Here is a 27,887-nt window from a genome sequence, read left to right as displayed (position 1 = left end):
GGTGCGCCGGCTGCGCAGCGCCGGCCCCTTCCCCTCTCCGTGGGAAGGGATGGTTGAGTCCGGCGGCGGCGTTTTCTCGTGTGGCTGGCAGCCGCTCCGCTGCGCTGCCTGTGCTGCTCTCGCCGCGATCCCTCCCTCCCTCTCCCCTCCTCCTCCTCCTCTTCCTCGCACTCCCCGCATCCCTCTCCTGCCGCCGCCGCCGCCCGGCTCTCCCCGCCGGCGGCCGTGGATGCCGCGCTGCCCGCGGCGCCGGGCGTGCCTCCCCTCCCTCCCCTCCCCTGGGCGGGCGGCGGGCCGGCGGCGCCGGGGCTCCGCGGGCGCTGAGCGGCGCAGCCCCGCCGCGGCGCGGGACTGATGCTATGAGCAGAGCGGAGCGAGCCGCCCGCGCAGTCCTGCAGGAGGCGTCGGGCGCTGTGCGGCGCTCGGGACCCGGACCGCTCCTCGCCGCCTCTCCTCGCCCTGTGGTGGTTATTTGGCGCTGTCCTTAGCCCCGCTGCCGCTCGGAGGACACGGTCGCAGCCGAGAAGAGCCGCCGGGGGTTTTGTGTGAGTGTGTGTGTGTGTGGAATAACTGCAGACATGACTGCGTGGAGGAAATTCAAGTCTCTGCTGGTTTTCTGCGCGGGGCTCCTCACTGCAGCTCAGGGTAAGATTCGGGTTTCTTGCACTGGATTCGTGTAGGCTGTGGTTATGGCACTGGTTTCCCCCCTCAGCTAAGCCGTTGCCGCGCGGATGAGCTCTCTCCCTCGCTTCATTTCTGCGCCGGGAAACAGCGGGCTACCCGAGCCCCGTCTCCCTTCTCCCTGCTTCCCACCTCCCGCCGGGTCCGCCGGTGCTCCCCGAGGGCTCTGTTCCCGGCCGGCCACTTCCCCCAGGAGAAAGCAGCCCCCAGGAGTTGGGCAGCAGCCGTTGCGGCGCTGCGAGAGCAGCCCTGTGCATCCAGCCGCCTGGGCAGCGCCGGAGTTTGGGAACACTTCGCTCCCCGCGCACGCACGAACGGCACTCGAGCCGTGCGAGGGACAGTCCCCGGGCTGGCAAGTTTGGCTCTCCGCTCCTCCCGCCTCCTCGGCTTTTGCCGTGCTTAGGGGGGAGCGCGGAGTGGGTGGCCGTGGAGAGCCGCCCCCGCCTGCCTTCAGCCGGCTCCGCTCCCCGCAAGTTACGCGGAGGCGGGGATGCGGGGCCGGGGTCCCCCTCCGCCAGCTGCCTGCCCGCGCCGGCGGGAAGAGGGCTCCTTTGCTCGGCGTGCGGTGGGGAGCGTCTCCCACCCGCAGCTGGGTTTCTCCTTAAAATCAATGGGAGGAGGGAGAAGAAACGAGGGGGGTGACGGTGGAGAATTGGGTTACACAACTTCAGTGCTGGCCTCAGCCCCATCACTTGCCTCATCGCTGGAGACAACAACTTCCCCATTATTCACTTCGCCTCTCATTAGCCCTGCGCTTTTTCATGCTGGGAGAGAGATGCGAGAGCGTGTGGTTTTGTGTGTGTGAGAGAGAGAGAGAGAGAGGAGGAAGGCTGCTCGCAGCTGAGCACCTGTCCCTGTTACAGCCTCTGCCTTCTCCTACCTCGCTCCCGGCTTTCTGCCTGCCCCCGGGAGGACGGTTCCCCTCGCGGTCTCTAGTGTCTGAGGCTCCCTTAACCCTTCCAAGGCGCTTTACATCGTTCCCACCATTTTATTTTTCTCACTGCCCTTTTAGCTGCGGGGGTGGCTGGAGCGGGGGGGAGCGGGGCGAGCCGAACGCGGCCCGGGCTGGCGGGCGAGGCTGGAGCCTTCCCCGTCCTGCGGGTGCCCGCGGCCGGGCTCCCTCATCCGCCCAGTCGGTACTGCAGGGTGCCCTCCCTCCGGCAGCCTCTGGCCGTGGTCGCAGGGAGGGGCGGTGGAAGGCCAGCCCGGTCTGCCGGCAGCCCGGTGCCGGGTCCGGAGGAGCGGCTGCGGCTCCGCGCCAGCCCGGTAGCACCGCTCCTCAGCCCGGAGCCTGCCGCTGCCTCGGCTCACCAGGCAACGCCAGCCGGCTGCCCCCGGTCGCGCTGTCTCCGTGGGGAAGGGAGCGCGGGGGCGGAGAGGCGCCCGGCTTTCCTGGGCTGTGGAAAGGGCGGCTCCGGGAGACGAGGCTGCGCTCGGCGGCGCACGCAGCCCGGGGCGGGCGGGGGCTGCTCGGAGGGGCCGCCCTGCCCAAACTTCCAGCACCCCCCCCCCGGTACCTCGCTCCCCGTCCCCGCCCGCGCAGGGCTCGGCAGCCGCTCCCAGCCCCGCACACGTGCCGGGCGCCCCGGCGCTGCCCCGGGCAGGGGCCGACCGGGCGGGGGACCCCGGGCCGGGCGGCGGAGCTGAGCCCGGCCGCCGCACACGGGGGCCCGGCCGCCTCGGGACGAGCTGCCGCTGCAGCCGCCGCCGGGCCGGCTCCCGGGGCGGGCCGACACCCGCGACTCATTTGTTAAATACACTGTAGCTGGTTCTGTCGTTTGACATTTAAGTGTTTTCTTTTCATGGCTCACAGCACATATGAAAAGCTGGAGGCTGGATCATGGTTATTCAGCGGAGATCCGACGTGTTTTGCTTACATACACAGGCTTTGCCAGGAACATTTGGGCACTGCCTCTGATGCTGCTCTGCAGAGTGTAATTATACCTCGCTTAATGTGGACCAGCAACACACCTACTTAAAGGCTGCAAACTGACTTAATATTGAAGTCAAACAACAGGTAGAAGGGGAACCAGCGGAGACATTTGACATAATTCTTTCCCATTTACCTTCCCAGGCAATCGAGCACAGCTATCTATATTTAGTCAAATGTAATCCTGAGGCTGAAATTACATTTATAGTTTAGAGAGTGAAAGAACTCCTTCCTTAGTAACATAAGAGCCTAGGCTTTCAGGAGCACATAACATTTTAATTAATAGATCCCCAGAACTCTTCGTTTTACCAGCCCCTTGGAAGTCGAATCATTTGGTAGTCACTGTAATAGGAATTCAGCCAGGTTTTGGTTGGTTTGGGGGTTTTATGAGGAAAAAAAAGTGCTGAATTTCTGGAGGTGTTGCCACAGGCGTTCCCTTATCTTTCAGTAAAATGGGAGGTGGGCTGCTTTCCACATTGTTCCTCGTTATGAAATGAAATGGAAACCCTTTGTTGCTGTGCAATTGTCTGTAACTTTTTAAAGGGGCAAGAAAGGACGAAAATGAACATACGTCATCGTTCATTGTGGTAGGCTTGAGGTGCAGTTCTATAAATTTCTTTGGACTCATTTTGTCTGACTGATGCATCTGAGTGTTTTGGAAAACGTTTGGGGGATTCTTCCCCATCCATTATGGTTTAAGCATCAAGGGAAATTAGTATGGAGTCATTTAAAGGAACCACTTTCCCAGAAACTACCCTATTGTAGTTATGCTTCAACAAGACAGGCAGCACAGTGTTCAGCCCTGCATGTTAAGATGGGCTTGTTTATAGAGCCATTTGCTTAATTCTGATAGGTTATATCCTAGCAAAAGCAAACATAAAAAACTATTGATTTGCTGGAAACACAAAATACGTCAGCATCATTTCTGTAAAAATTCGTACTGCTAGAGAACAAATGGCAGATTTAGACTGAACTCAGACTAAAATTCAAGATAAAAGATTAAAATATCTTTCTGCTGTGACCTGAGGTCTGTCGACAAGCTATTTTCAATGTAGAAACGCATATTGCTTAATACTTAAAATTGTCCCGGTATATGTTTTCAAGATCATTTCCTGGGCTTGTTCAGATAACCAAATACACCACCTTCATCACCACCTAATTGTCTCAAACAAAATGTGCATAAGCAGGCTTATGCACGGAGGTATCATTCAGATTAATGGAAATAGCAAAGGGAAAACATTTCTGTTCTTAAATTTAATCCAGACAGTGAAAGGACTCCTACATCCACATCTTAGGATTTTGTTAAAAAAAAAGAAAGAAAAAGAAATAAAACCCAAAACATTTTATGTACCCTCTGTTTGCTGCTCTCACTTTGTCAAAATAATTGCTATGACTACATCACACAAAGTTACCACTATGTTTAAGGCCTACTCCTGTTGGACTGAGAGTGTTTGTCTCTTTTAAAGTCATGTATTTTCTCTCTCTCCAAAGCAGTGTTTCTCAAACTGTGAAGCTGGTCTCTCTAGAGAGGCTCCATTCTCTTCCAGAGAAGACTAAAGCAATTCTAGGGAAAATGAGCTGAAAAAAAGGATTTTTTAAAAGAACATCAGAGGTAGGTGTTGAATACCCAGCTGCAAAACCAAGTATTTGATGGGTGCATTCCCCATCCCCCAGCCCAGTGAGGAATTGGCCAAAGACAGACGGAAAAGAGAATAGCCAGCTCTGACCACATAATATTTTAATGTAAAAATGCATCTACTTTTTGGTAAGATCTGTATCTTTCCCAGTTTTCCATCAAGATATGTATATAATGTCCTTAACTCTGTATAGGAATAGGAAATGTGGTCAATTTGAATATAATGCAGTGGAGAGCATATCAGTTCAACAACTGATTTTAGACCTTTGAACCCATAGATGAGATTTGAATTCCCACCATCAGCCAGTACACCAGTTTCTCTGGTGTGTGTGGAACAGGATACTGGTGTGTGTGGAACAGGATACTGGTGTGAGGAGCTGGAGATAGTATACAAGCACGTGCAGGCGTGAGCATACATGAACTTCAGGATGTATTGAAATCTGTGAGGGCACTTCAGCACTGTCTGTGATCTGTATATATAGGAACCATTCTGCAGATTGTTTTCTGTTTATTTTACTGACTGTCACTCCCATGTCCCTTTATACAGACATGTATGATTTTGATAGGGCATGGGTTTTTTTGTTTAGGGTGGGCAGATGTCATTTTTTTCCCCTGCAGACTGCTTTTTCTATACAAACATCTAGCTCTTCATGTTATTATTACCCATTATATGGTAGTATCATTACATATGCATTGGATACATGCAAGTTTTTAAAAGACATCTGTGGCACTTTGGCCTCAATACCATTTACATTCATGAAAACTTTGGCTCCACCAAATTAGTAACAATCTGAAACTAAATATTTTAAACAGAAACCAATGCATTCAAGGTTTACCATGCTCTCTAGAAAGGCTGAAAAACCCAGGGGACCACCGATTTCAACTTTTTCAAGACATGTTGTCTGTACACTGTCATGTTAAACTTCCTCTCGCAACTTTTCCTCGGAGAAGTAACTGCTTAGTAGTGTGACTGTATAAAACCTCCAATGAATTTAAAGATAAGATGTAATTTTGTTTTGCTCAAATCTGTATTGAACTGTCATGTCTTTGACCATGATGACATTATTCTGCTAGTAAACAGCTTTAGATGTAAGCACAGATATTGCAGTGTAGTGCCAGACTGCCGGTAACCAGCAGAGGGATGCAGTGTGAAAAGGGGAATTGCTGGTTTAACTATGCAATCCACCGAAACAGTAGCGTAAGTATGAGACATGATCTCTGATAAAACTCGAGCATACAACTGGATTTAAATCAGGGTCACCAGATAAGAATCTGGCCTCTAGTTCTCCATATGGCTGCAAAATTAGCCAGATTAGACTGAGCTAAATTGGATATTCTTCCAATTTCTGCAGTCAACAGAGAATGAGGATCATATGGAAGTTTTCCTAATGTGTATGAATCACTTTCTTTTACTTGGGTGTTTTACTTTTCTACATCAGTTGCAATTTCCTTTAAACCGTTTTTATCAACCAGTAACTTTTGAAATAGGGGAAAATGCCGTTAATGCCTGAGGAAAGCTGTGAGATCTTACTTTGTCTTCACACATCTTTGTTATGGTTGGATGAAAGAGACTTCACTCCACTATATGACATTTCTATTGCATTTAAGAAAATCTACACTATGTTTGTTATAAGGATTTCAACGGAATAACTGCTTAAACAAATTACTTTGATTATTGCTAGTGTTATATTGACACACAAAGGCAACATTTATCAGTTGCCTGCATTTAGTAATTGAACGGTAAATGGAGGCACGCATGCACTGAAAACACTTACAAGAGTAATACTGCGTCTTATTGCCAATAACAAGTCTCACTTGCTCAGAGACAGTCATTTTTTGTGCATTTCTTACTCATACAAAAAAAAAAGAAAAATTACAACAGTTTTTTGCCATTTTTACCTGGAGGGCACATTCAGTTAAAAGGGCAGAGCAAGATTTAATCACTGTTATATTGCTGACGATTAACCAGAATTCCTCTTGATTAATCAGAATATCATCCATGATTTGCTTTTAGCAAAAGATAAGCAAAAAAAATCACAATTTCTTGCAATTATAGTAATGCTTTAATTTCCAGCATAAAAATTAATCACCGTTTGTTACAGCTTTATAATTATTAAATCATGCGTTTTAACAATATGATCATGCATATTCTGAAATAGTGATTCCACCTCTCTCAATTTCATTTTTTGAGTCATTACTGTCAAGTAAAAGGTAACTTCGGACAGTGTGAGGGCCCTATTTTGCTGCAGTGGAAACTGAAATTTCTATTGATTTCAGCACTAGTTGGATTGGCCAATTTTGAAAAGATTGCTACTCTGAATAAGGCAGACGCGGTAGATACTGCAGCTGAATAGTGGAGCCAGGTCCTGTTTGATATGAGCTCTCGTGGCTGAGAACTTCTGACAATGTTTACATCCATGTATGACTGAAAAAAAGGAAAACCGGATGAATCTGAGCAATCAACCTTGATAATAGTAAAAGATTTATATATTTATGGAAGTAATTTGTTTTTAAATGGTATCTCTGATATCTCCAAGCATGGTTTTATCTGACCTCTACCTTGCTTGCTGTTTTTTTTCTCTGCTTTTTGAGAAGAAATTATGAAGGACAATATAAGAGAAACCTAGTATTATTTTAGTCTTCGGATGTTTTATGTCTCTCTTACAGTATCCCATGGATACTGAAGTACAGAATCATGTTCCGTATTCATGTCGCCGTTGTACAGTGGCTTTCCAAAAGGAACGTTTGCAGCACTGCAGCTGACACCGAGCTGAATAACTAATAATGAATAAAACTTTGTGTGCAGTATTTGTTTTGCAAACTTGCATAAAATATGATCAGCATTTTAAAATTACATTTTGCAGCATTTGCTTCATGCCTTACTCTCAATTTCAAGGCAATGACTTTTTTATGCAATTTTGCCAAACATGAAGTTTTTCTTATTTCTTGTCTGAAAGTTTTCCATGTCTTTTTTATTAGAGAGCCATTTCTAAACCTATATTGGAGTTTTTTTATCGAAATGTTCTTACAATTCTTTTGTTTGCAGCAAACCCTTGACATTTGGCAGAGAGCAAATCTGGGGCTGGGATATATCTTTGCCTCATCCTATGATTTGCAGATCGAATGAGCCATGATATAATACTTCATAAATCATTGTTTACTTCTTTTGACCTGTATTACTCACCATATCATGTTCACATACAAAACCGAAGAGGACACAAATATTCAAACTTATATTTTGCTTACACTGGTGCTGAAGCACCAGGAATGCACAGTGCACTGGGAACAAAAGTACAGCTGGCCTTGCTCTGTATTTGCAGCTCAGGTTCAAGGGTGGGCCTAAACACACTGGGGACCACAACCAGGATATTTTTTTTTTTTAAATACTGGCCCAGCTGTAGCTTGGATTTAAAGCACCTTCATTGTGCTTGCAATGCCTGCTGCTGAAATGGATGGGGGAGCTTGGCTCGCTTTGCTTAGTGTATCCAAAATACATGAACAAGAGCTTAAGCTTGGCTTTGGGTATCGTGCTTGAGCTAGAACTTGCCTTGTATGAGCACATCAGGGTTCAGTCTGAACTCATGGTGCCTGTAACATGGATTCAGCTGTAGCTTGGGACCCATATCAGCTGTAGCTTGGGACCCACATCAGATTGCCCATGTGCAACACAGCTGGAGGTACAAGGAGCAGGGAAGTGATTTTGTCAGGAGGCAGTTGATGTTGGGAAGCAAGCGGCTAGATATCACAGGACTACACGTGAGCTCGTGGAACTGGCCTTGCCCTGAACCTTAGAAAAAGAACACAGGTGGCTGTGACGATAAGAAAAAAGGAAAGAAAGAGCGATGCTTCTTGCACAACAGTGAGGCTTTTGAAAAGGCCATTTTGATAAACTAAAAAAAAAAAAGCAAAATGTTTTAACTTATTTTTAGACTAATTTTATATGCTTCTGGTTGTGAAACAAATGGTCATGACAAATCACACTGTTCTCACTAATGTCTGTGGGATATCAATGCAGAATCTGACTGCTTCCAAGTGACTAAGTACACTATTTTAGCTTTGCCCCAGCAGCCAGATTCTCTATTGGTATCCTGCTGATGTTTCTTATAATACATAGATTGAGTCATTCCAAGCATTTTTGGGGGGGGAAATGCTGTTTTATAATTCACTTTTAGAACCTCAGTACAATCAAGCAACTGCTAATATCACAGTCAGTGACCCTCTGCATTTGTAGACATCTCTCTTGAGAAATTAAATTGATTTTATCTTAGCACGTAAATATCCCCAGCACACACTTTGACCCATTGTTTGCACTCTCTCTAACACTGAAGAATGTAGTGTTAATAGATTTTAGGAAGTCAACAGTGGCAGCAGTAGTAGCATTTTGATCGTGAGCTATACTCAGCCATTTCGATCTTGCTTTCCCATGAAACCTATATAGGGGAGGCTTTATCATGATATTTAATTAACATAAATGCAAATGCTGAAATTTTCCTTTCTTTTTTCCAGGTACATAGTGTAGTTAACTTGAAACAAATCTGCTGGTTTGTAGAGTAAAAGCATTCTGCTATGCAGAACTAGGTATGTTGGACATAGACTCTAACTCGTCAGCTGAATAGTTTGGGTTGCTGTATGTCGGATTCTGACCGGTTAGGACCTGATCCAAAGGCTTGGGAACTCACAGAAAAAAAAGAAAAAAAAAATCTCATTAACCTTAATGGACTTTGAATCTGGCCTTTATTATAGCCACATACTACATACCACAGAGAACTTGCATTAAAACAAGGATGCTGGAACAAATCTAATAATAATAAAGAGAATTCAAACTCTTAGTTATTATTATTAAGATGAAATGTTATGCAAACAATCACAGAAATGCCGTTTACATTGAAGATACATGATGCCTCAAATTTTTTGACCTATCTGAAGTGTATCTCACTTCACTGGCTTTCACTAGTTACATAATTTATTTGCTTCTGAGGAGAGATTAACCTTTAATTGCTTTCTTTAGCAACGTTTAGTAAACAGACTGATAGCATGGAGATGATCTATGCAAACAGCAAAGAAGGATTTCTTCAACTCATGTTGCCATGACAATTTAGATTTTTCCTGTCAAGTCTTGAGAAGCTCCAAAGTCATTTCTTTAAAGCAATGAATCAGGGAATATTTTGGAAATTGAAGTTGCTCTCTTTTTTCAATTTAGTATCATTTAACATAGTGAGGGGCCTGACCCAAAAGGTTTTAAAATCTACAAACAGGAAATATTGCAAAAACTGTAACATCATGAAACCCTCTTCATGGATCTCTGTTGACTCACACCAGCAGAGAAGCTGACTTCAGATGCATTATCGAGTGATTTATATTTCTTTTATTAATTATATGAAAATAATAAATAGTCATCATAAAAACAATAGTGGATAATGAAGAGTGGAGAGGCCAGCTTAAAGTTGTCATTTTGATGTTCATGACAATATTTTATCTTGCAGCTATTTTGAGAAAATTAGATTACAGAAGGATTATAGAACAAAGAAAGAGGAATAATTTTATTTTTGTTACAGTTCCAATTATAAAATTAGTTCAACGAATGAGGAATAAAATCAAAAGGCTGTTGTCCACATATTTAAATTACTATCCAAGATACTTCCCGTATACAATGTTATTACTAATCAAACTGAACTTCCCTCTTTTGATTTGTTTTAAAAGAAATTGATTGTTTTGAAAATACCTAAAACTAGTCTAAACTAATTTAATTCTTAAGAAATAAATTACTGGCTTAAAGAGGTATTTCTTAGGTTGCTGTTAGCAGTGAGGGAAACATGGTAAAAGAAAAGAAGATAACGTGCAGTGCTGTTTCTGCTGGGAAAATAAGTTTCTCTGTATAGAAGACAAGAAAAGTAGCTCAGTAATGGTTTTCTTTTTAAAATGTTCCTGGCAGATGATGGCTACTGAGTTGGTGTAGTTTGTTTACCGCTTTGCAATGGATTTGAGATGAGTCATATCACATTAGAAGGAAAATTGAGAAGTTGTTTTGTCAAAGTGAATTGTTTTCCTTTTTTCCATATATACTCAAATTATTAGTTCTCTTTAAACAGAGACACCTAATTGATTTTTTTTTTAGCGTTGATTCTTGTTGTGTCCATAAATCCAAGTTCCTGTTGCCAGAAATGGTAAGTCCAGATCTATAATTTCTGTATACTGGATAAGGTGACTGAGCTGGAGTCTCCTTTCAGTTAGCCTTGTGCATCTTCTTTAAAGTACTAGTCATTTTATTCTCAAGCTAGTTTGGACCACAATAATTTCAACCTCTACAAGCACGGTTGTTTTTTGCAAGTCTTTCTATGCCCTTGCCTTCAGAGCAGGAGTTGACTGAGTAAGGACTACAGGATGGGTCCTCGAGATTTCATGTTGTAGAGAAATCTTTATTTCTGTCGTATTTCCTTACTGACTTTGTAAGTCCAGTTTACTGGTAACGCATCTCAGTGTGTCCACAAACAGTGTTAAGGTAAAATGGTACTTACTTATATTAATATTCGATAAAGAAACAGACTTGTAGATGGAATATACTTATGATACATCAGGTCATATGCATTCAGCATGAAAAACAACCTTCTTTTTCTAAAATATCTGATGGAAAAGGAATCCATTTATTGAATAAAAACCATGCACATACTGAACAATAAAAGCATCTGTCTGAGCTCATTTTACCTGCAAAACAAGTTTTAGTGCAAAGTTCAAGGATGCTGGGAAGGGGGCAGAAGGTACTGTTTATTGTCAGGAGCCTAGATTTGTATTTTTACTTTCTTTTCAGGAGTGCCAAATATCTGCAGTTCCCACTGACTTAAGAGAAAACTACAGATCTCAGCATTTTTGAACATCAAGGAATTTGTACTGTACTTACTTTTACACTTGAGAATTGTCATAACCTGAATGTAATATAGTGCTGTAAAGAGAATGGATAGACAACAATATACCGCATTTACTACTGTTATCTCCCAGATAGTATCTGAATTAAGCAAAGTTTCCAAATCTAGAATTGTTATGTTAATTTTTTAGGAAGGAGAGATTCCTCAAGGGAAGTTGTGGTTTGTTTTTCTTTAAAACTGTTGTACTTAAGTAAGTCTGTGTATAAAAAAACCCTGGCTCTGATGTACCCTGGAACAAAATGTTTGTGATTACAAAGCAAACATTAAAAGCAGCAGCAAATCAGAATTTGGAGAGAAGCCAACTCATAGACTACTGGCTATATTGGATAATGGAGGCTGTTGTCCTGGCCCAGAATTACAAACAATCAGTTCCACCTCCACTTTATTTCCTCTATGAGTATTCATCATTTTTACATTTATGCATATACATTTATGGTAACTAATTGCAGTTCCTTGGGGCTCCATTTTTCCTTCTAAGAAACAGGCCATTTGTAAGGGATGAGACAGTACTTTACATCTCTGGTGGGAAAAAGGTATCTACCCAGTTTTACCACTGTAGGATAGGCACCAAACTTCTTTTGATATGATTGTGCATCGCTCTGCAGACCATATTTGCAGGATGGATAGATTTGTGCAAATGTTTTGAATATGCTTTGTCACATAGCACTGGTACATTCAGGTACAGTTTTGTAAAGCAGAAGCATTTTGTGCGACTGTCTCAACAGCAGTTTGCTTCTCAGATCTACTCAGTCACACTGCTGTTGTCTAGGTACTATTCCAAAAGAGTGATGTGCATGAGGATCAGGTCCCCTGGGGGAAAAAAATCAATTAAAAAAAGAAACTACTCTTTGGCGCTGGAAAGATAATGTACTGCCTACTGTGAAAAAATAAGCTATTGTGGGTGACAGACTGTGTCAGGTGAGGGATGGGCATTCAGCACAGAGGACAGCATAGGCAGCCGATGGAAATCATTCTTATATTTCATTGACACACTCTCCAATAATACCACTGAGGAAGATAAGCTATCTCAAAAAAAGAAGCTACATATGAAAAAGCATGACAGCATGTAATGGGGGTTTCAGTCAGGGCTATTTTATTTTTTTAAATCAATCCTTACTCTCACCATTTGCCCTTTTCCACTCAATTTTTTTTCTAGGATATTTTGTCTATTATTATATTTAGTCTTTAAATGAAAGTTCATTAGGCAGTGACATGTGTATAGTGTGATTTATTAATTTGCTTTAGGGTAAATCCTAGAGTATAGGGACCCATCATACAAAGGATTATATGAACATAGAGAAAATGAAGTGGACAATTTGGACAACATTGTGAAAGGAAACTCAAGTCTGGGGAATGTTATTTCCTGCATGACCAGAATCAAGCAAAAAACCTTATCTTCTGAAACTTAGCCCACAGCAGCTTCATGGTGTCCTGTGTTTTACAGAGGACATAACCCAAGTTAGTTCACTCACATCCATCAATAATTATTCAATTTTTTTTCTGATACTCATTACTGGTATTTGTCTTACTGAAGAGCAATGCATAATCACCTAACCCAGATAACACAGGCATACTGGTGTAATATTATTGAGCAGAACTGGTAATACAGCTCAAAACTTGAAATGTCTGCTGGCAAGTGCCATCAGTGGAAGCCCTGGTGCCACTACTGTGCAGGTCTGATGCAGTCTGATAAATAATGACCCATGCCCTCATGGGCATGGCAGTTCGGTTGCTGAGCTGATACACAGGCTTTACGCTGACGTGCTGAAAATAATGGCTTTTATCTCATAGGACTGACACAGCTGGCACCATCAGATTTGCAACATGAAACACTATTTCTCTTTCTTTTCCCCTTACTCTTTCTTTAAAATTTTCCTTTTGCAGACCTTATCTTTCTTGTTGCAGTCACTCTATAATTTCCTCCTCTGCTGAAGGAGTATAAGACACCTTCTTCGTTATGCTCCAAAGTGGCTGTTTAACATTCCCATGGAGGAAAGTGCCCAGGGCTTAACCTGTGATGACTCCTACACTGGGAGCAACCAGAACAAAGGCTGAAGATGGGCCCAAGGGCACTCTTAAGACCTGAAGAAGTAAGTCAGGGACATAAACTGTGCCCAGATTTTGTGCATGTCCCATGAATTTGGTTAAGTTTCAGTCTTCACATATTTAAAAATACAAAAAGCTTTACATCAAATCAGACCAAAATAACCTCTCTATCACAATGGGCATTAGCAAATGCTTAGAAAAAATTGCAGGAAACAAGATATAGACAACCTTATATTTTAGTAGCCTCTGGCCAGTTTAGGTAACTCTTAGCCAGAGGTTGCTTCTATGTTCAACATTCATCAACAAATTTAACCTTCATGAATCTGTTCTTGAACCTATTCATAATTCAGACTACCACACTATTTTCTGACAATCTGTTTTACAATTTAATTCCTGCTGTGCAGAAAAGCACTGCATTTTGCTTGTTTTGAAGCCTCTACCTGCTCATTTCCCTGAGCACTTCCAGCTCTTTGGACATACTTCACCCTGCGCAGAACTTTGCATCTGATACATAGGAAGGGGTGATATGAATCTGTAAATTACATACTTTTCCTACGTACACTTAAAAATTCCATATGGATATTTATATTAACTAACTTCAAGTAATACTAATGTATGATTCCCAAATGCATTTCTCATAATTTTTAACAATCCTGATGTTGTAGTCAGTGTTGCTGATGCACTTAAAAGAATAAGTCTGTATTTCATTATAAACAGCCACTTCCCTCTATCCTACCATCTCATGAGTTTTTATTCTCATCAATAATATTTTGATTGTTTGCTTTCCGATAAATAGTAAAGACTGTACATGGTGACCATCTGAATGACAGTGATGTTCAACATTTTGCCCTATGAAAGATTTCTGGAGGGACAGCAGAGAAAATGTCTAAAAAAATAGGTCCTGTTAAGAAATGAATACAGTAAACCAGGTGCTTAGTGATCTCCTCTTCCACTGACATCAACTTCCATGGAGTGTTTTAGTAGCTCATTGGTAATATAAAGTACACTGTATAGTAGCTTCATCTTGCATATATGCTATTTTCCCCTCTGTGGTCCAATGTATCACTGGTTTCAAGTGGTATCTTGATGGTGTTATCTTTCCTGGAACAATAAGCAAAAAGTCTGGTGAAAATTGGTGGGGGTTGTGACAAACTTTAATGATCTGGTGAAGGATGGGGTTTCTGTGGAGATCAGGGAAACACTGCAAGAATTCCTGTTAGAAAAGGTTTGGGAAGAGGTCCGTTATACTGAGAATGCTGAAACCACATCATCCTTCTAAATCAACCAGTTTCGCCCCTCTCAAGACCCGGATCTAGAAAAAATTGCAAAATATAAGAAATAACATTGAAAATTCTGCCCTTAGATAGAGGCTTATCTCAAACCTTAAAACATGCAAGATATTCCGTGAGCTCAAATCCATAGGTTTCTGGGTTTAGTTTCATGTTAGAAAAACTGTCACACTCTGGAAAAAGATTGTTTCTCTTGTTCCCTAAGACAGCAGCCTTCCTACATGCCTTTAAGCTGGCTCTGAATGGGATGTACAAATTCTGCCCTTCCCCTTTGTTCTACCTCTTCCTCTTCCTCTCAGGACTGTCTCAGAAAAGCCTATCAAAACAAAACAAAGCGATGCAAATAAATAATTAGCAAAAGCATAGCTGACCAGTATGAACAAGACTAGCATGAGAGAGAAAAAACCAGAATCTCTTTAATGTTAGCAAGTCTCCCATGACTGTTCTTGCTCCTGCATTCTGAAAGGCTGTATTTAATTTCTATAAATGAGAAATTTCTGAATATTTCTTGATAGAGTCTATTCAGGAAAGGAAGGCATTAATTACTCCTGTCCTGTGCAAACAAAATCATTGCTTAGCTTTTGAGAACTGGCAAGAACACAGGTTTCAGAAAGATGACTGGAAAAGGACTACATCCGAACAAGATGTAATGTATCTGACGTACTGCAATCTAAATTTCCAGCAAGACGAAGGAAAGATTCAGTTCTTTGAGTAGGACTGTTTTAATGGAATAGCAAAGTAATTTTTCAAGAAAGTTTTGTTTTCTGCTTGATTAGAAAAAATCGAACATTTATTAAAATAAGAAAATGTCTGAACAGCTAAAGATTATGATCAAAAAACAGATTATGTTTACAAGTAAATACTGTGTTTAATTAAAAAGTAATTGCTCATTTTAGGTAGCAATACTTTAATGCTGGTTTGGGATGACATAAAAATTTGTGTAGTCCTGTGTTTATATATTAAGCTTTCCTCTTTTAAGAATTACTCACTTGACCGTAAGAAAAAATGCCATATAGAATATCTCAACCACTTTCATCGACGGATCAGATGGCATGTACATTTAGTTGCTTGAATTAGTAGAATAGTGTTTCTTCAGAGCAAATTATTTAAAGACATTTTGTTGATAAACTATAACATTCCTTACTGTTATGTTGCTGGCATAATCCTTCAATGCCTGTCTTGTCTTCTCTCTGCCTAGAATCGTTTTTGATTAGTATAGCGCATGTACCTGAAAATTTCAGAAAATAAAAACCTGCTGATTATTCTAATGCAATGTGATATTATTTATTAATTCAAGAGCTAGATCTGAGATGTGCTGAACTCTTCAGTTCCTAATTAATTTCATGGATGTTGAGGACACTCAGCGGTAAATAAATACACAGAAGAATTTAAGCATCAAGTTCTCCCTTTATCGTGAAGGTATTTACATCTAGTACTTAGATTACTGAACTACCACTCAACAGCTACTTTAACCCCAGAAACTCCCAAATTTACACATGCCTATTTTTCATTAGAAAATTTCCTTTGAGCCTAAAATTACATTTCTGGGCATACTCAGAATGGTTGCATACTGTCAATTTGTATAGGACTGTTATTGAACGGTCATGTAATCTTCAATATAGATGCTCTTCCACGGATAAAATTGCTTGGCTTTCTTTAAGTGCTCCTGCCAACTTTGGCCTTACATAAGATATTCCTGGCGGTGGAAGTGGTGCCCTCTCATTTTCCCACCGTAGAGAGAGTAATTTAACAGTTGGAACACTTCGCTAGATATTGTGAAAAATCTACATTCAGCTTCCTCTTCCCTGAGAAAGTTAAAGCCTGTCTCATCCTTTTTTCCTGGCATATACTGTGACTGCCCTAGGCTCTCCCCTGTTGGTGCTGTGAGGGTTTCCTGTTAAAGTTTCCTTTGGAGGTAGAAGGTTTGGGTTCCAAACCTTGCTTAAAGGAACTCAATGTAAAATATTTAAAAAGCTGCTGGAACAGTAACTGCACTCCTACTGGTGCTCTCTTACATGGAGAGCATTACTCGCCACATCAGAGTTGTGCTCCCGGTTGGGTTTCTGTCTTGCTACGTTGAATATTCAATTATTCTATGAAAAGTGGAACTATAAGTGGTCCACCTGGAATACTGCTCTGGGGTTCATTTGCCAGGAAGCACCTAAAAGATAGGTGCTGCAATACCTATTTTCAGCTCATTTCAGGAAATAATCAATAACTTTTATCATTAGGGACTTAACAATCATCACATTATGCCCTTCAAATAAAACCTACAAAGAAATATTACAAAGAGAGGTATGCTAATATCAGGGGGATTGTTTGATTTGTCCTGCGGTTCATATTTATTTAAGACCTAGGCAAAATATTTTTTTATTCTAGTACAAACTTTGCAGCACCACTTAACTAATGAGGTATCTGAGACATCTCTGCGGACATCACCATTGATATTGGAGAGATGAAAAAATTTAGGTCTAGGTTTAACACTCCCATTTGGGTTTGCATGTCTTAAGGTGCCCAGTTACCATAGTAATGAATATCGTGTAAATACATGTGTGTACATGTGTCTGAGAGAAAGAATCGCAGTCATTTGAATCTATTGTGGAGATAGTCCCGTAGTTACCTTTCACTGTTCTTCAAGTTTTGTCCATTTTTCTAATCATGTAAAAAACATTCCCTTTCTTTATGAGTGCAGCATTCACGGCAAGCTGCTGCCACACAGGAAGATGTCCTGTCTGAAATACTTCACCCTAACCCATTGAAGTTCTGCAGCTCAAGTGCATGACCTTGAACTTCAACCCGGGATTTCTGTAATACCAGAGTGATGTGCTGGCAGTGTATTGCCTTGCTTATCAGCTGCAACATTACATGCGTTTTCACCTCAAGGCACAGGGAGTCCTGGTAATTGAGACTGGAGGTCACAGATGTGTAAATTTATCACTAAGTCCATTTCCCTCAGGATGACACATTGCATTTTGGCTGCCTGTAAGTGGAGGAATGCATTTGGAACAGCTTTTGATAGCTATCCCACTGCGCTAAGGATTAGAGTAGCCTGGAAAGCTCCTCCCCACCTCCATGAATGCAAAACAACCAAAATCTTTTGAATTTTACCACTCTCTATTGACGACAATAGTTTGTTCCGTTTTACTACGTGTGGTAAAATAACACATATACACACACAAAAAAAAACCCCAACCACCACAAAAGAAACAGCATGAAGTACACACTTCTTGTGATTTTTGTTTTTCTCATCAAAACCAGTTTTGAAAACATACTTTTAAACAGCTAGTGAGGAACCTGGAGGGGCAAAAGGCTATTTACTGACAAAATTTAAACCAGATCTGTCTATTTGCAGATTGAAAAAAAACAAGCAAATTTTCTTTCTTCAAAAATGATTAAAGACAGCCCAAGAAACTATACATCAGTGAATTTAACAAGAGTTGTGGGGAAAATTAAACTACCATAAGGATGTGTGAAAGAACAGCTTGAAAATCAGTTTGATTAAGGATAACCAGCATAGATTCAGGCAGGGGAGGTCATGCTTACCTAACCTGCTGGAGTTCTCTGAAGGTATTACTGCCACTGTAGATAACAGAAATTCAATGGATGTAGTCTACTTGTAAGCCTTTTACAAGGCACCACATCTGAGATTAATGGCTAAGAGAAATCATCATGAAGGCAAAGAAACTGTGGGATGGAAAACTAGTTTAAGTGTAGGCCACAAAGGGAAAATATGGACAGAGTTTCTGAGGATTCAGTATTAGGCCCTCTGTTGTTCATCATTATGTATGTCTGAATGTAAGTGATGGGGGTGGAATTTGTAGCTTATGCGGGATCTAAAAGTACAGCAAGAAGTGCAGAGCAATGTGATCATATTCAAAAGGTGTTGTATCATCTATATAGCTTGTCTAGCAAAAATAAATAGAATTTCGCTAGGAAAATATAGAAAAATTAATCTAGGAACACAAAACCAAATTAGAAAATACTCACTAAATAAAGCAATCATCCTATATATTAAGCAAGAAAACAAATTGGGAATTATTGAGTAAATAAATTGAAGCCATCAGCCCAGAGCAAAGCAGCATTTTAAAAGGTCAACAAGAGGCAAAGATGTTTTAGAAGACAGAAAACATATCAAAGAAAACAAAGAATATTGTTAGTATACACAAAACCGTAGTAAAAGCATCTCTAGGACATGGTCTACAATATCACTAATAGTTGTTCAGGGAAAATAATATTTTCATCTTGGGATTATTGTAGGGAAACAAAGGATATAAGGTCCCAATAGCTGAACTGTGAAAAATGTTAAAGAACCTCAAGGTTTTTTTACTGTAAATCAAGAAAATAGGTGTTTTTATTATAGTAGGACCCAGGGATTCCAGTCAAAATTAAGGTCCTATTGTGTTAGGCATGGGAATGGAAGACAGCACCTTCCTGTGCCAAGGAGCTTTAATAAAACAGCTTAACTGTCAGACAAGGGAAAAAAAAATACAAAGGACACAGTAATTTATCCAAAGAAGGTCTGTGCCTGAATTGTGATCTAGGGTTCATATTTTATAAGTCCCAAGTCAATATTTTATATAATGAGTTACATTATTCCTTTATAGGTATAAGGGTTTTGCTTAATATAGGGTAGAAAACCTAGGTGATTCTCTTTTTTATACATATATATAAGCTTAGAAATAGAAAATTCTTACTCTGCATTTATTCAGGTCTTAACCTAAGTCACTGATTCCATAGACATCTACTTAAATCTAATAAAGATTAGATTCAATTCTTAAGGAATCCCGATATTAATTCCTAAATATCTGAATTCCAGAGTAAAAAATACATATTAATTTTTAAGGGAAAATAATTAAATAATATATATGAGTAAGTCCAGTAGGCATTTGCTTTTATGTGAGAAAAACAAGGTAAAAAAAATTAACAAAAATTGACTGAAATGGCTATTTTTTTATTAAGATGGACTTCCTTCTTCATGACTTTCTTATGCTCTGAAGTCTGCTAAGAAAGAAAAATATTCTCAGAAGATCAGCATTTCCCTCTAGTTATGGAAGGTTTCTTTGCTCTATGACTCAGAGCTTTGAAGTTCATATATTCAATCTTTTCTTTCATACATATATTCACTCTTATAACTAGGGCTATATCCAAAAAGGGACTTTGCTGCTACAACACTAGGAGCCCTGGTGCCTAACTTCCAAATATCTGGTCCCAAAAACTGAAACTGGAAGACTGTGTTAAGCTTTATTTCTTGTTGGGGAAAACCCAGGCATCTTGGAATAGCATCGTAAATAGGCACCGAGCAGGGTGTTTGTAGCAGAAGATACAATACCCCCTCTCCCTTCCTCCTCCAGAAGGGCCCTGCGAGAAGGAAATACTTTTTTCCTCCTATATTACATGTTCCTAGCTATCCTCTTCTCTTCCTAAACCATAAGACAAGCCATTGTCATTTTAATTTTAAAATATAATAACATGAAGAGTCTTATCTGGCTTTCATGCTCTTCAGTGCAATACAGTTACGGATGTAGCACCCTCATTGCTTCAGTACTTACATCTCTCAGGAAAGAGGGAACAGACCAGAAGGAGACTGCCTCTGGTAACACTTCTTTACTAGCCAAAATAGAGACAGGCAATGTTAGCGCCTCTTTATAATACACATTCGATGAGTATGCCTGTACACCAAACTGCATGAAAAACTCAGTCCAAAGTTGACCATTCTTTGCTCAGATGGCACATAGTCTCCTGTCTGGTGGCTCATGTTATTTTTTATATGGTTCAGGCTGATGTGAAATACTCCTGATCGTCCAGTCCAAGCAAGTTTTACTCAAAGTGAACTTTGCAATGGGAACGTGAGTCAATGAAAACGTTGGTGGCCTTAGTTTGGTAAGTTTGGTCAGTTCTGAACCGACTCATCTGCTGCAGCATTTGTAGTCACTATTGAGGAATTCACTGTGCATGGGGGGAGATGCAGTCTGAAGGCAAGGCACTCCCAGGAGCTTGGGTCAAGGGCATTTTCTGTGTCTGGATCCTCTCATGTCAGTCCTGAACATAAACACAGGTAGGGGCGGGGAACACAGCCTTCCTTTAGGGCTTATTTCACTTAGATGAAAACAATTCAAGTGTGGAGGATTTGAGAGACAACAATGGTATCCTACTGCTCTGGTGGGCTTTTGTGGAAAGTTTGGGGCTGTAAAACATAATGTAAGGACTTTTTTACACTTTATATTTGGAAGTCATTGGAAAAAGCTCAAGCATCATAGAATTCAGGTGCTTCCACGTTGAGGCAGAAATAGTTTTCAGGGTAGTGATTTGGGGACTTCTGTTCCAGTTAAGCCCTCACCTTGTTTTCAGCAAGGAAGGCGCGACACCGCTGGCTGAGGAGTCCGGGGCAAGGCCCCCAGCGCCCATGAGGTGGGCAGCGGTAGCGCTGCCAGCCACGGCCACGCAGCACGCTGAGCCCGGTGGGGGGGCTGGTGGCCAGGGATGCTGGCGGAGGGGCTGGCAGGCGGGGAGGCCGAGGGGGGCGAGCAGCCAGGGAGGCTGGCTCCTTTGCTGCCTCTCTGTTACCAGACGCAGAGTCAGGGGGAGGCCTGCAGGAGTGCCTGCTGTCAAAGACAAGGCCCTGATTCTTATTAGTCCACTTTGCTTTTAACTTAAATATAGATATGACTGGAGTTTTTGAAAACACTTTCTCAGGTATGAAGAAGTGCATTTTAAATTTTCTGATTAGATAATGAGTAGTCTTTTCTGAACCAAAAAGAAATCCAGGTTAACATCTTGCAGAACAGTTTTTATGGAACACTGACAGCAAAAGCTGTTTCTTGAAAAGAAGAAAATGAGTACATTTACTTGATGCAGGGTGTTATAGCTGAGTAGAGAAGAGGCATACTATTCTCTATTTACCATTTCTTTCTCTATGTATTTATGCTGTTAACATTGAAGTCGAGCAAAACATTTTTTTTTCTTTATAAATGTCTTGAGGATATCACCTGTGGTAGACAGCTTATTAATCATTTGCTGCTTAAAACACACAGGTTTAGAGATCTGCCTTAGCTATTTATATAAAAACAAGCAAGTGATTTTCAGGTCATGCTCCCAAACAATATTTACTTAAAAAAAGAAAGTTGAATAATTGTTTACTGTGGCAAGACAGCATAAATTTAAAATCAGATTTCAAGTGAAGAGATATATTGTTTATGTGACAGCCTTCCTTGGTTTTCCCAGTTAAAATTCTTTCAGAAATAAGCAGCTGAAAAACTTTTAAAACCCTAGTATATTTATTAATTCACTTTACCTATCAAAGTTTTTAAGCTTTTGTAACTCATAAAAGCAAAGATATCACCACAGATTTGTCTAGGGTCCAAAAGGTAATAAAATCTTACAGTAGTTCTGCATGTCAGAATTTCCATTATTGTCAAAACATGATTGATCAGTGACAAAGATTTGCCATGTGTTTTGCGTGGCCTACTCCATATACAAAGTATGATTTTAGAAATGACAAATTATTTCCAAATTGTCACAACTGTTCCTATTGTTGGAAACAATTCCAACAGTTTCAGACACATTGCATTAATATAAAATGTGCAGCTTTTTAATTTGAGGAAAAAAAAAAACCCTAGAAGCTTGAAGTGGAGCTATTGCTTGCTTTCAGAAAATACTACTACGACCCGTCTATTTTCCCTGATTGATTTTATTAGTTTAACAGAACTCCATTGGATATTATTTGACACACTGGGACAGATACCAAACAATCAGAAAGTACAAAAGGTGAGATTCCAGAGGGAAAAGTATGATTATACAACTTGTTACTTTTTCATAGACATTTAGAAGTTCACTTACTGGATAACAAAGCAAAAAATGTTTTGACCACTCTCTACAGAGAACAGCAGCAGTCTCCTATGGAGCTCAGTGAAGTGAGTTTTTTAAAGGTAGGATTTAATGCTTATAAAATGCTAACCCGTCTGGGTGGCTTAGGAATCAAAATCTTATTTTCAAAGTGATTTGGACATTGAGAGCAAGTCCCGTTAAAGGCTTCAGGTGCTACAATGAGTAGAATCAAAAGACTGTTCCCAGGCACCAGACTCCCTAAACTTGTGTAGGGAGCATTAGATGCCTGAGAAGAGAGTCCCAAACAGCAGCAGACTGAATGGGCAGCGTCCATTTGCTGCCAGACAGCAATTAGAGAATATTTTGGTGCCTCAGAACATCAGAGAATCACACATCTTTTTTTGCAAGTCAGCTACAGAAACCTCCCCTGAATCAGGGTGCCTAAATGTTTTCTTTACAGAAAATCAATCAAGGTCACTGTTTAAAGGACTGGTGCCAGAAGAGGAGGGAGTAATACCGTGGTCTTTATACAATGTTGATTAGTTGTAGCATACTCCAAATGTCATTTCTTTTGCCACAATAGGAGATTTATATCTACACTTCTTATTCACTTAGAAGTTATTCTAACCATTAATCTCAGGCACGTGGGTTGTGCTTCCTACCAAAACATTTCCACTGTGCAGAAAAGAATTCAGGATACCTTGGGTCAATGAGGCAGATCTAGAAGCAGGACACTTGGGAACTCACGTGGTAAGGACCTTTTTTATTTTAACAAACAATTATGGCTCTAAAAAAAAAAAAAATCTTGGCAAGAAGAACTATTTCTTAGATTTTCCCATTCCTAAATAAATGTCCACATTGCCAGATTATAGTTTCATATGTCATGCTCTTTCCCCACAGAGGACTGTTTATGTATGCCATATAGAATTAGCAACTTTAAAAGGAGAGACTGAGAACAGACGTTGTGTTTAGGATACCGCTAAGATGAGGAGATGTGAATTTAAATACCTCTGTCAAAGGGCTAATGTCCTGGTTGAATAGTGCTTCAACACCAGCAATACCTAGGTAAACTATGGCATAAAGGGAGAAACTGCCTTTATTTTCTGCGCAGTCTGATCTGTTGAAATGCTCTAACAACACTAATCAGATCAGAACTTTCACGTAACAGATGGAGAAAGATCTTTTTTCTATATTCTTGTTTATTAGGCTTTGAGATGGTCAGTGCTAAAATGCTTTCGAATCTGCCCAGAAGCAAACAAGTATGAACCTGGGGTATTCCCATGCGGAAAACATGGTGCCTAGAGGTGAGGTTGCAGCAGAGTAATCCTTTGCCTTCGTGCTAGTGATTAAGTCCCTTTGTGGAGTTACTCTTTTGACACTCTAATAACTTTTACTCAGTCTTTAAAAGTTTTATTTCTTTTGATGCTTCATTTACTAAATACTATTTCTTTTACTGCTCTGCATTGTTATTTATTCTATTTTTATACAACATCAGCATAAATAGTTACTAAATCACAATACTGACTTCTTGCCACCATTTTCATGGGTGTTAATATTTCATATTAATGGGTGTCATGGAGAATAATCAGGTCAGTTGACCTCATGTATTAACAAGGGTCTGCTTGATGTAGATCAGGCTGAGTTAAAAGTTTTTATGAGATCTACCTCTTCTGCATTATCTTAGTTTTGAGTATAAGTATTCTAGGAATGTAAATTACTCAGCCTATCTTTACATTTTTAATAGAAACTTTCTAGTTTGTAAATTAAAGTTGATAGTATGGTTTCGCAATGTGAATAGTCATAGCACTCTAAGAAACTGCCCATTAGCTAAGCTGAGGCAACTGAAGCTTAGTTCACCCCAAATATGAGCTGAAGTTATAAATCAATACAGATCAGCTTCTCTAAGACTCTCTGAGAGTACACACAGGATAGTGATAACTTGGCTGATATGGGAGTGATTTGTTAAGTTACTGTAACTTAATCAAGTGTTCACTTCTCAGGTTGTACAATGACCAGGGCATTGTACTTATCCCCTTATCTTGTGCTGAGTGCCATCCATGTTTAGGAATAATATTATTAACGAGAGCAACATATCATTATTGCACATGCGGTAACTTAGCTTTTTGTATTTGATTTCTTTGCTGAAGCTATTTAAATGCAGACAGGCAGATTTCTGTGGGCACACTGCAATAGTGCAGGTTGCTTTCACGCAGCCTCATGGGAGCCCTGGCATGGGATGTCACGCTCCTATGGCATGACACACAGCAGAAGAATAAAAAGCCTAAGCAAAAATGTAAGATGGCGGCTTCTAAAGCACAGCAAGCTATCATATGATTTTAGCAGGAATATATTTTAAAATCCTTTCACAAATTCAAGCTTTTTTTTTTTTTTTCTTTCTCCACATTATGATTCGTGGCACCAGTTGCTACACTACTTTATACTGGAAAGATAACAGTGTCACCACGCTCATTCAAGTTTTCTGGAGCACAGCCTTTCTTCTATGAAGAAAAATCATTGATGCTTTCTTCCCAGTTTCCTCCCTCCGATGGAAGAAACAATGGCCTTGAGGAGCATGACTCTGATCTGCACCGTGAAGATCTGTACACTCACTGCTGATTACTGTATTTGTAATTCCTGACCATACTAGCCTTGCCAAGAAGTGAATTACAGTCTTTTGAGCACATTAATATCTATAAGCTAGCCCTCCAGCTTGCAGGGCCAGTAGAAATGGTAGAGATAGTAACTTACCAAACACTTCCATTAAGGCATGGTGCTATCTGATTGTCTTGTATGCTTCTCTTGTATTAACCCTTCAATCACTCTGACAAGTGCATTTGAACTGAGGGAAGGAGATGATTTTGACAGTTTTGCATAGAACAATGATGTGGAAAACCTAAGACTGCCAGAAAGAAAAGCAACACATAGTAATGATGCTCTAGGTTTACAGCATCTCTTAAAAGAAATAAGAGATGATCATGTCTTTTTTTGTTCATTGTTCTGAATACATTACCAGGCTGCTGTTGATTTTTCTGCACTTATAATACATGCAATAATTGTTGCCCTGACTGTTGTTACTATGCTAGAGTTTATGCTAGGCGGACTCTTTGGAAGGAGCTCTTTAATTGAAGAATTGCTTCATTGTGATTTTATTTGATACTCTTTTTAGCAGCACTGATCATAAGGACTTCAGTTAGTATTCATTGTAATAGCACTGATCATAAAGAATTCATTTGCTATTCATATGGATGTCACAGGTGTTTCCATAGGACTTATGCTAACTGCAATTTTAGGATCCCTTAATGGATACTTACACAAAGATTGGTTTTGAAAGGATCTCCTACCACTTCCCAGCTGACTGATTTAGCTTTGGCTATATGGAAGTAGAGCTCAAAATATGTGGGGGGTTGTACACCCAGCTCTTTAACAATAATAGGTTTCATTTTACATAACATTTTCTAGTACCCAGATTCTGAATCCTGTATGTTTAGGAATTGATCAGCCATAGAGCTTCATGGAGGAGAGACCCATTTTCAGACATAGTCTTGATGCTTTTGCTGAGACTCAACAGTTACAAATATTTTTGGCATCACTTGCAATGACAGAACAGGATACTTACAAGAAAATGTGAGGCTATATTGTGCAAAGGGGAAAAAAGGTATGTATCTGACTAATGGTGATTCAGAATGTACTAAAATTGTGTAGATTAAACACATTTATAATCAGAATATTAAAAAAAAGATTCATAACTGCGTTAATAAGTCGTATTTCATTATCCTAACACAAAAGATACCTGGTATGAGACATTAATATGTGTAATAAAGCCTTCTGCATATGTATTATGAACAGCAGTGCTTTTAATATTAAAAGTGAATCCATACGGGTTATTTGACATGTAAAATATTAACTTTTATAGCAAGAATGCAAATGAGAGTTTGAGCACTAAATATAGCTGCAGATTCCACTCAGGAATGAGGCTCTGTGTGATTAATGATTTTGGCAAAATGAAGGAATGGCCTGCTTCTCTCAAGAGGCAGAATATCTTAGCTGCCTCTCCTCTCTCTGTAACTCTTCGCAATTCTCAGCATGTCTCAGTACAGTACCTAATGCGTATGCTGCTTCCAGGGACTGGCTTCCAAAGACAGGCCACTAGCTCCGTGTTTTTATAGCTAGTTTTATATAACTGTCTCTAGAAAGGACGAAAGGTTATTTCGTATTTATCCAGAAACATGTAATTGTAGAGATACGCTATAAAAGATTATTTTCATTAGCTGTTCCCAATGTCTTATTTCTATTTCTTCCATTAATGAGACAAAAGTGTTGGGTTTTGGTATAGGATGGTGTAATCGCTCTACCATGAATCTTTCACAATATGTTTCCTCCATCAGTTTTTTCTACAGAAGAATAGGAGGTTCTTTTTTAAAAAACAAACCTAGCTTTTGTTGTTATTATTATTTGCTTTCCCTGTGCAATCCTCTTACAAACATGTGTCCAGCTGAGATGACTGTGATGACTCCTACCCAAGTCTGTCATTGTTATACCTGAAATGTCCAGAGGGGTCACTGGAAAGCAAAATGGAACTGCTAATTCTTGTCAAAGAAGTAGCATGGATTTTTTATGTTAGGTACCCATGAGAAAACTGTTCTTACCTGAGCTACTTTTTGCTTTCCTGCATGCAGAAGTGCCAGGCTGTACTTGGCTGAAATAAACTCTCATGTGTTTTATTATCCTTTGTTGCAGAAAAGTTTAGATAAAGCATGCCTAAGAAATATGCTTTTAGAAATAGGATGACAAAACAATTATTGAATAGTACCATAGGTCTTTTAAACTATCATATAATTATCTTTTAATAATAAAACACACATACAATTAAAACTAGAAAATTATTAATATTGTGATTTATCGCCAATCTGTAGCAGAAAGGAAGTAGTTTAACTAAAATTTAACAAAGGAAATTTTAACCCTAGTTTCTCTTGTTTCTCTTTGTTTCAATGCTGCTAGCCAATGTCTCTAAAGTTAAGCAATGTCTTATGCAAACATCTAGGATAGAAGGATTGCAGATGTTCATAAAAGGCACAACTGTGGATATAATGCAAATTTCAAAGGATGTTGAATTTGTAATACTCCTGCTTAATCAGATATAAGTGAGGATGTGTCATAGCTATGTGAGTGACTCCTTCAGTATTTCTGAGGTGCCCACTTTAGCTGTCAGGATGGGACAAGAGAAGAGGAAAGTCAAAATACTGTCATCTTAATTCAGTTACTCTGGTAAATATCAGTGGTTTTTGAAATGTGAACCTCATTTCTAAGAAGTGGCTTGCTGTACATTATTGGAAACACTTTTGTGATGTGTAAAACAACTGGCATGAGGAGTTCTTTATGAGCAAATTACTAAATCACCTTCCAGGCTGTCTTAATAAATCACTGCGAGGCTCATTAGTGTAATTTTCTAGACTTCATCAAGGTGTGTCTACTACAGCTGCACAAATACACGTGGCAATTTCACCACCAATAATGGTCTTGGCAAACAACTGAAGTCTGACTGGGTGTGTAAAATTTGGCTA

At 40.2% G+C, this 27,887-nt stretch overlaps 1 protein-coding gene across 1 annotated transcript in view; it reads left to right on the top strand.

Moving 5' to 3' along the window:
- The first annotated feature begins 348 nt into the window (after window positions 1-348).
- Window positions 349-27,887, top strand: part of CSMD1 (CUB and Sushi multiple domains 1) — a 1,311,413-nt gene continuing 1,283,874 nt past the window's right edge. The window contains exon 1 of the mRNA XM_075145187.1: window positions 349-645. Coding sequence (XP_075001288.1) covers window positions 579-645 — 67 coding nt within the window. The 5' untranslated portion in view covers window positions 349-578. The remainder of the gene's footprint in view (window positions 646-27,887) is intronic.

This window comes from Calonectris borealis, chromosome 3 (genome assembly GCF_964195595.1).
Source record: "Calonectris borealis chromosome 3, bCalBor7.hap1.2, whole genome shotgun sequence".
NCBI classification, from domain to species: domain Eukaryota; kingdom Metazoa; phylum Chordata; class Aves; order Procellariiformes; family Procellariidae; genus Calonectris; species Calonectris borealis.
Note: the sequence above shows the minus strand (reverse complement) of the source record. Positions and strands in the feature narration are given on the sequence as shown.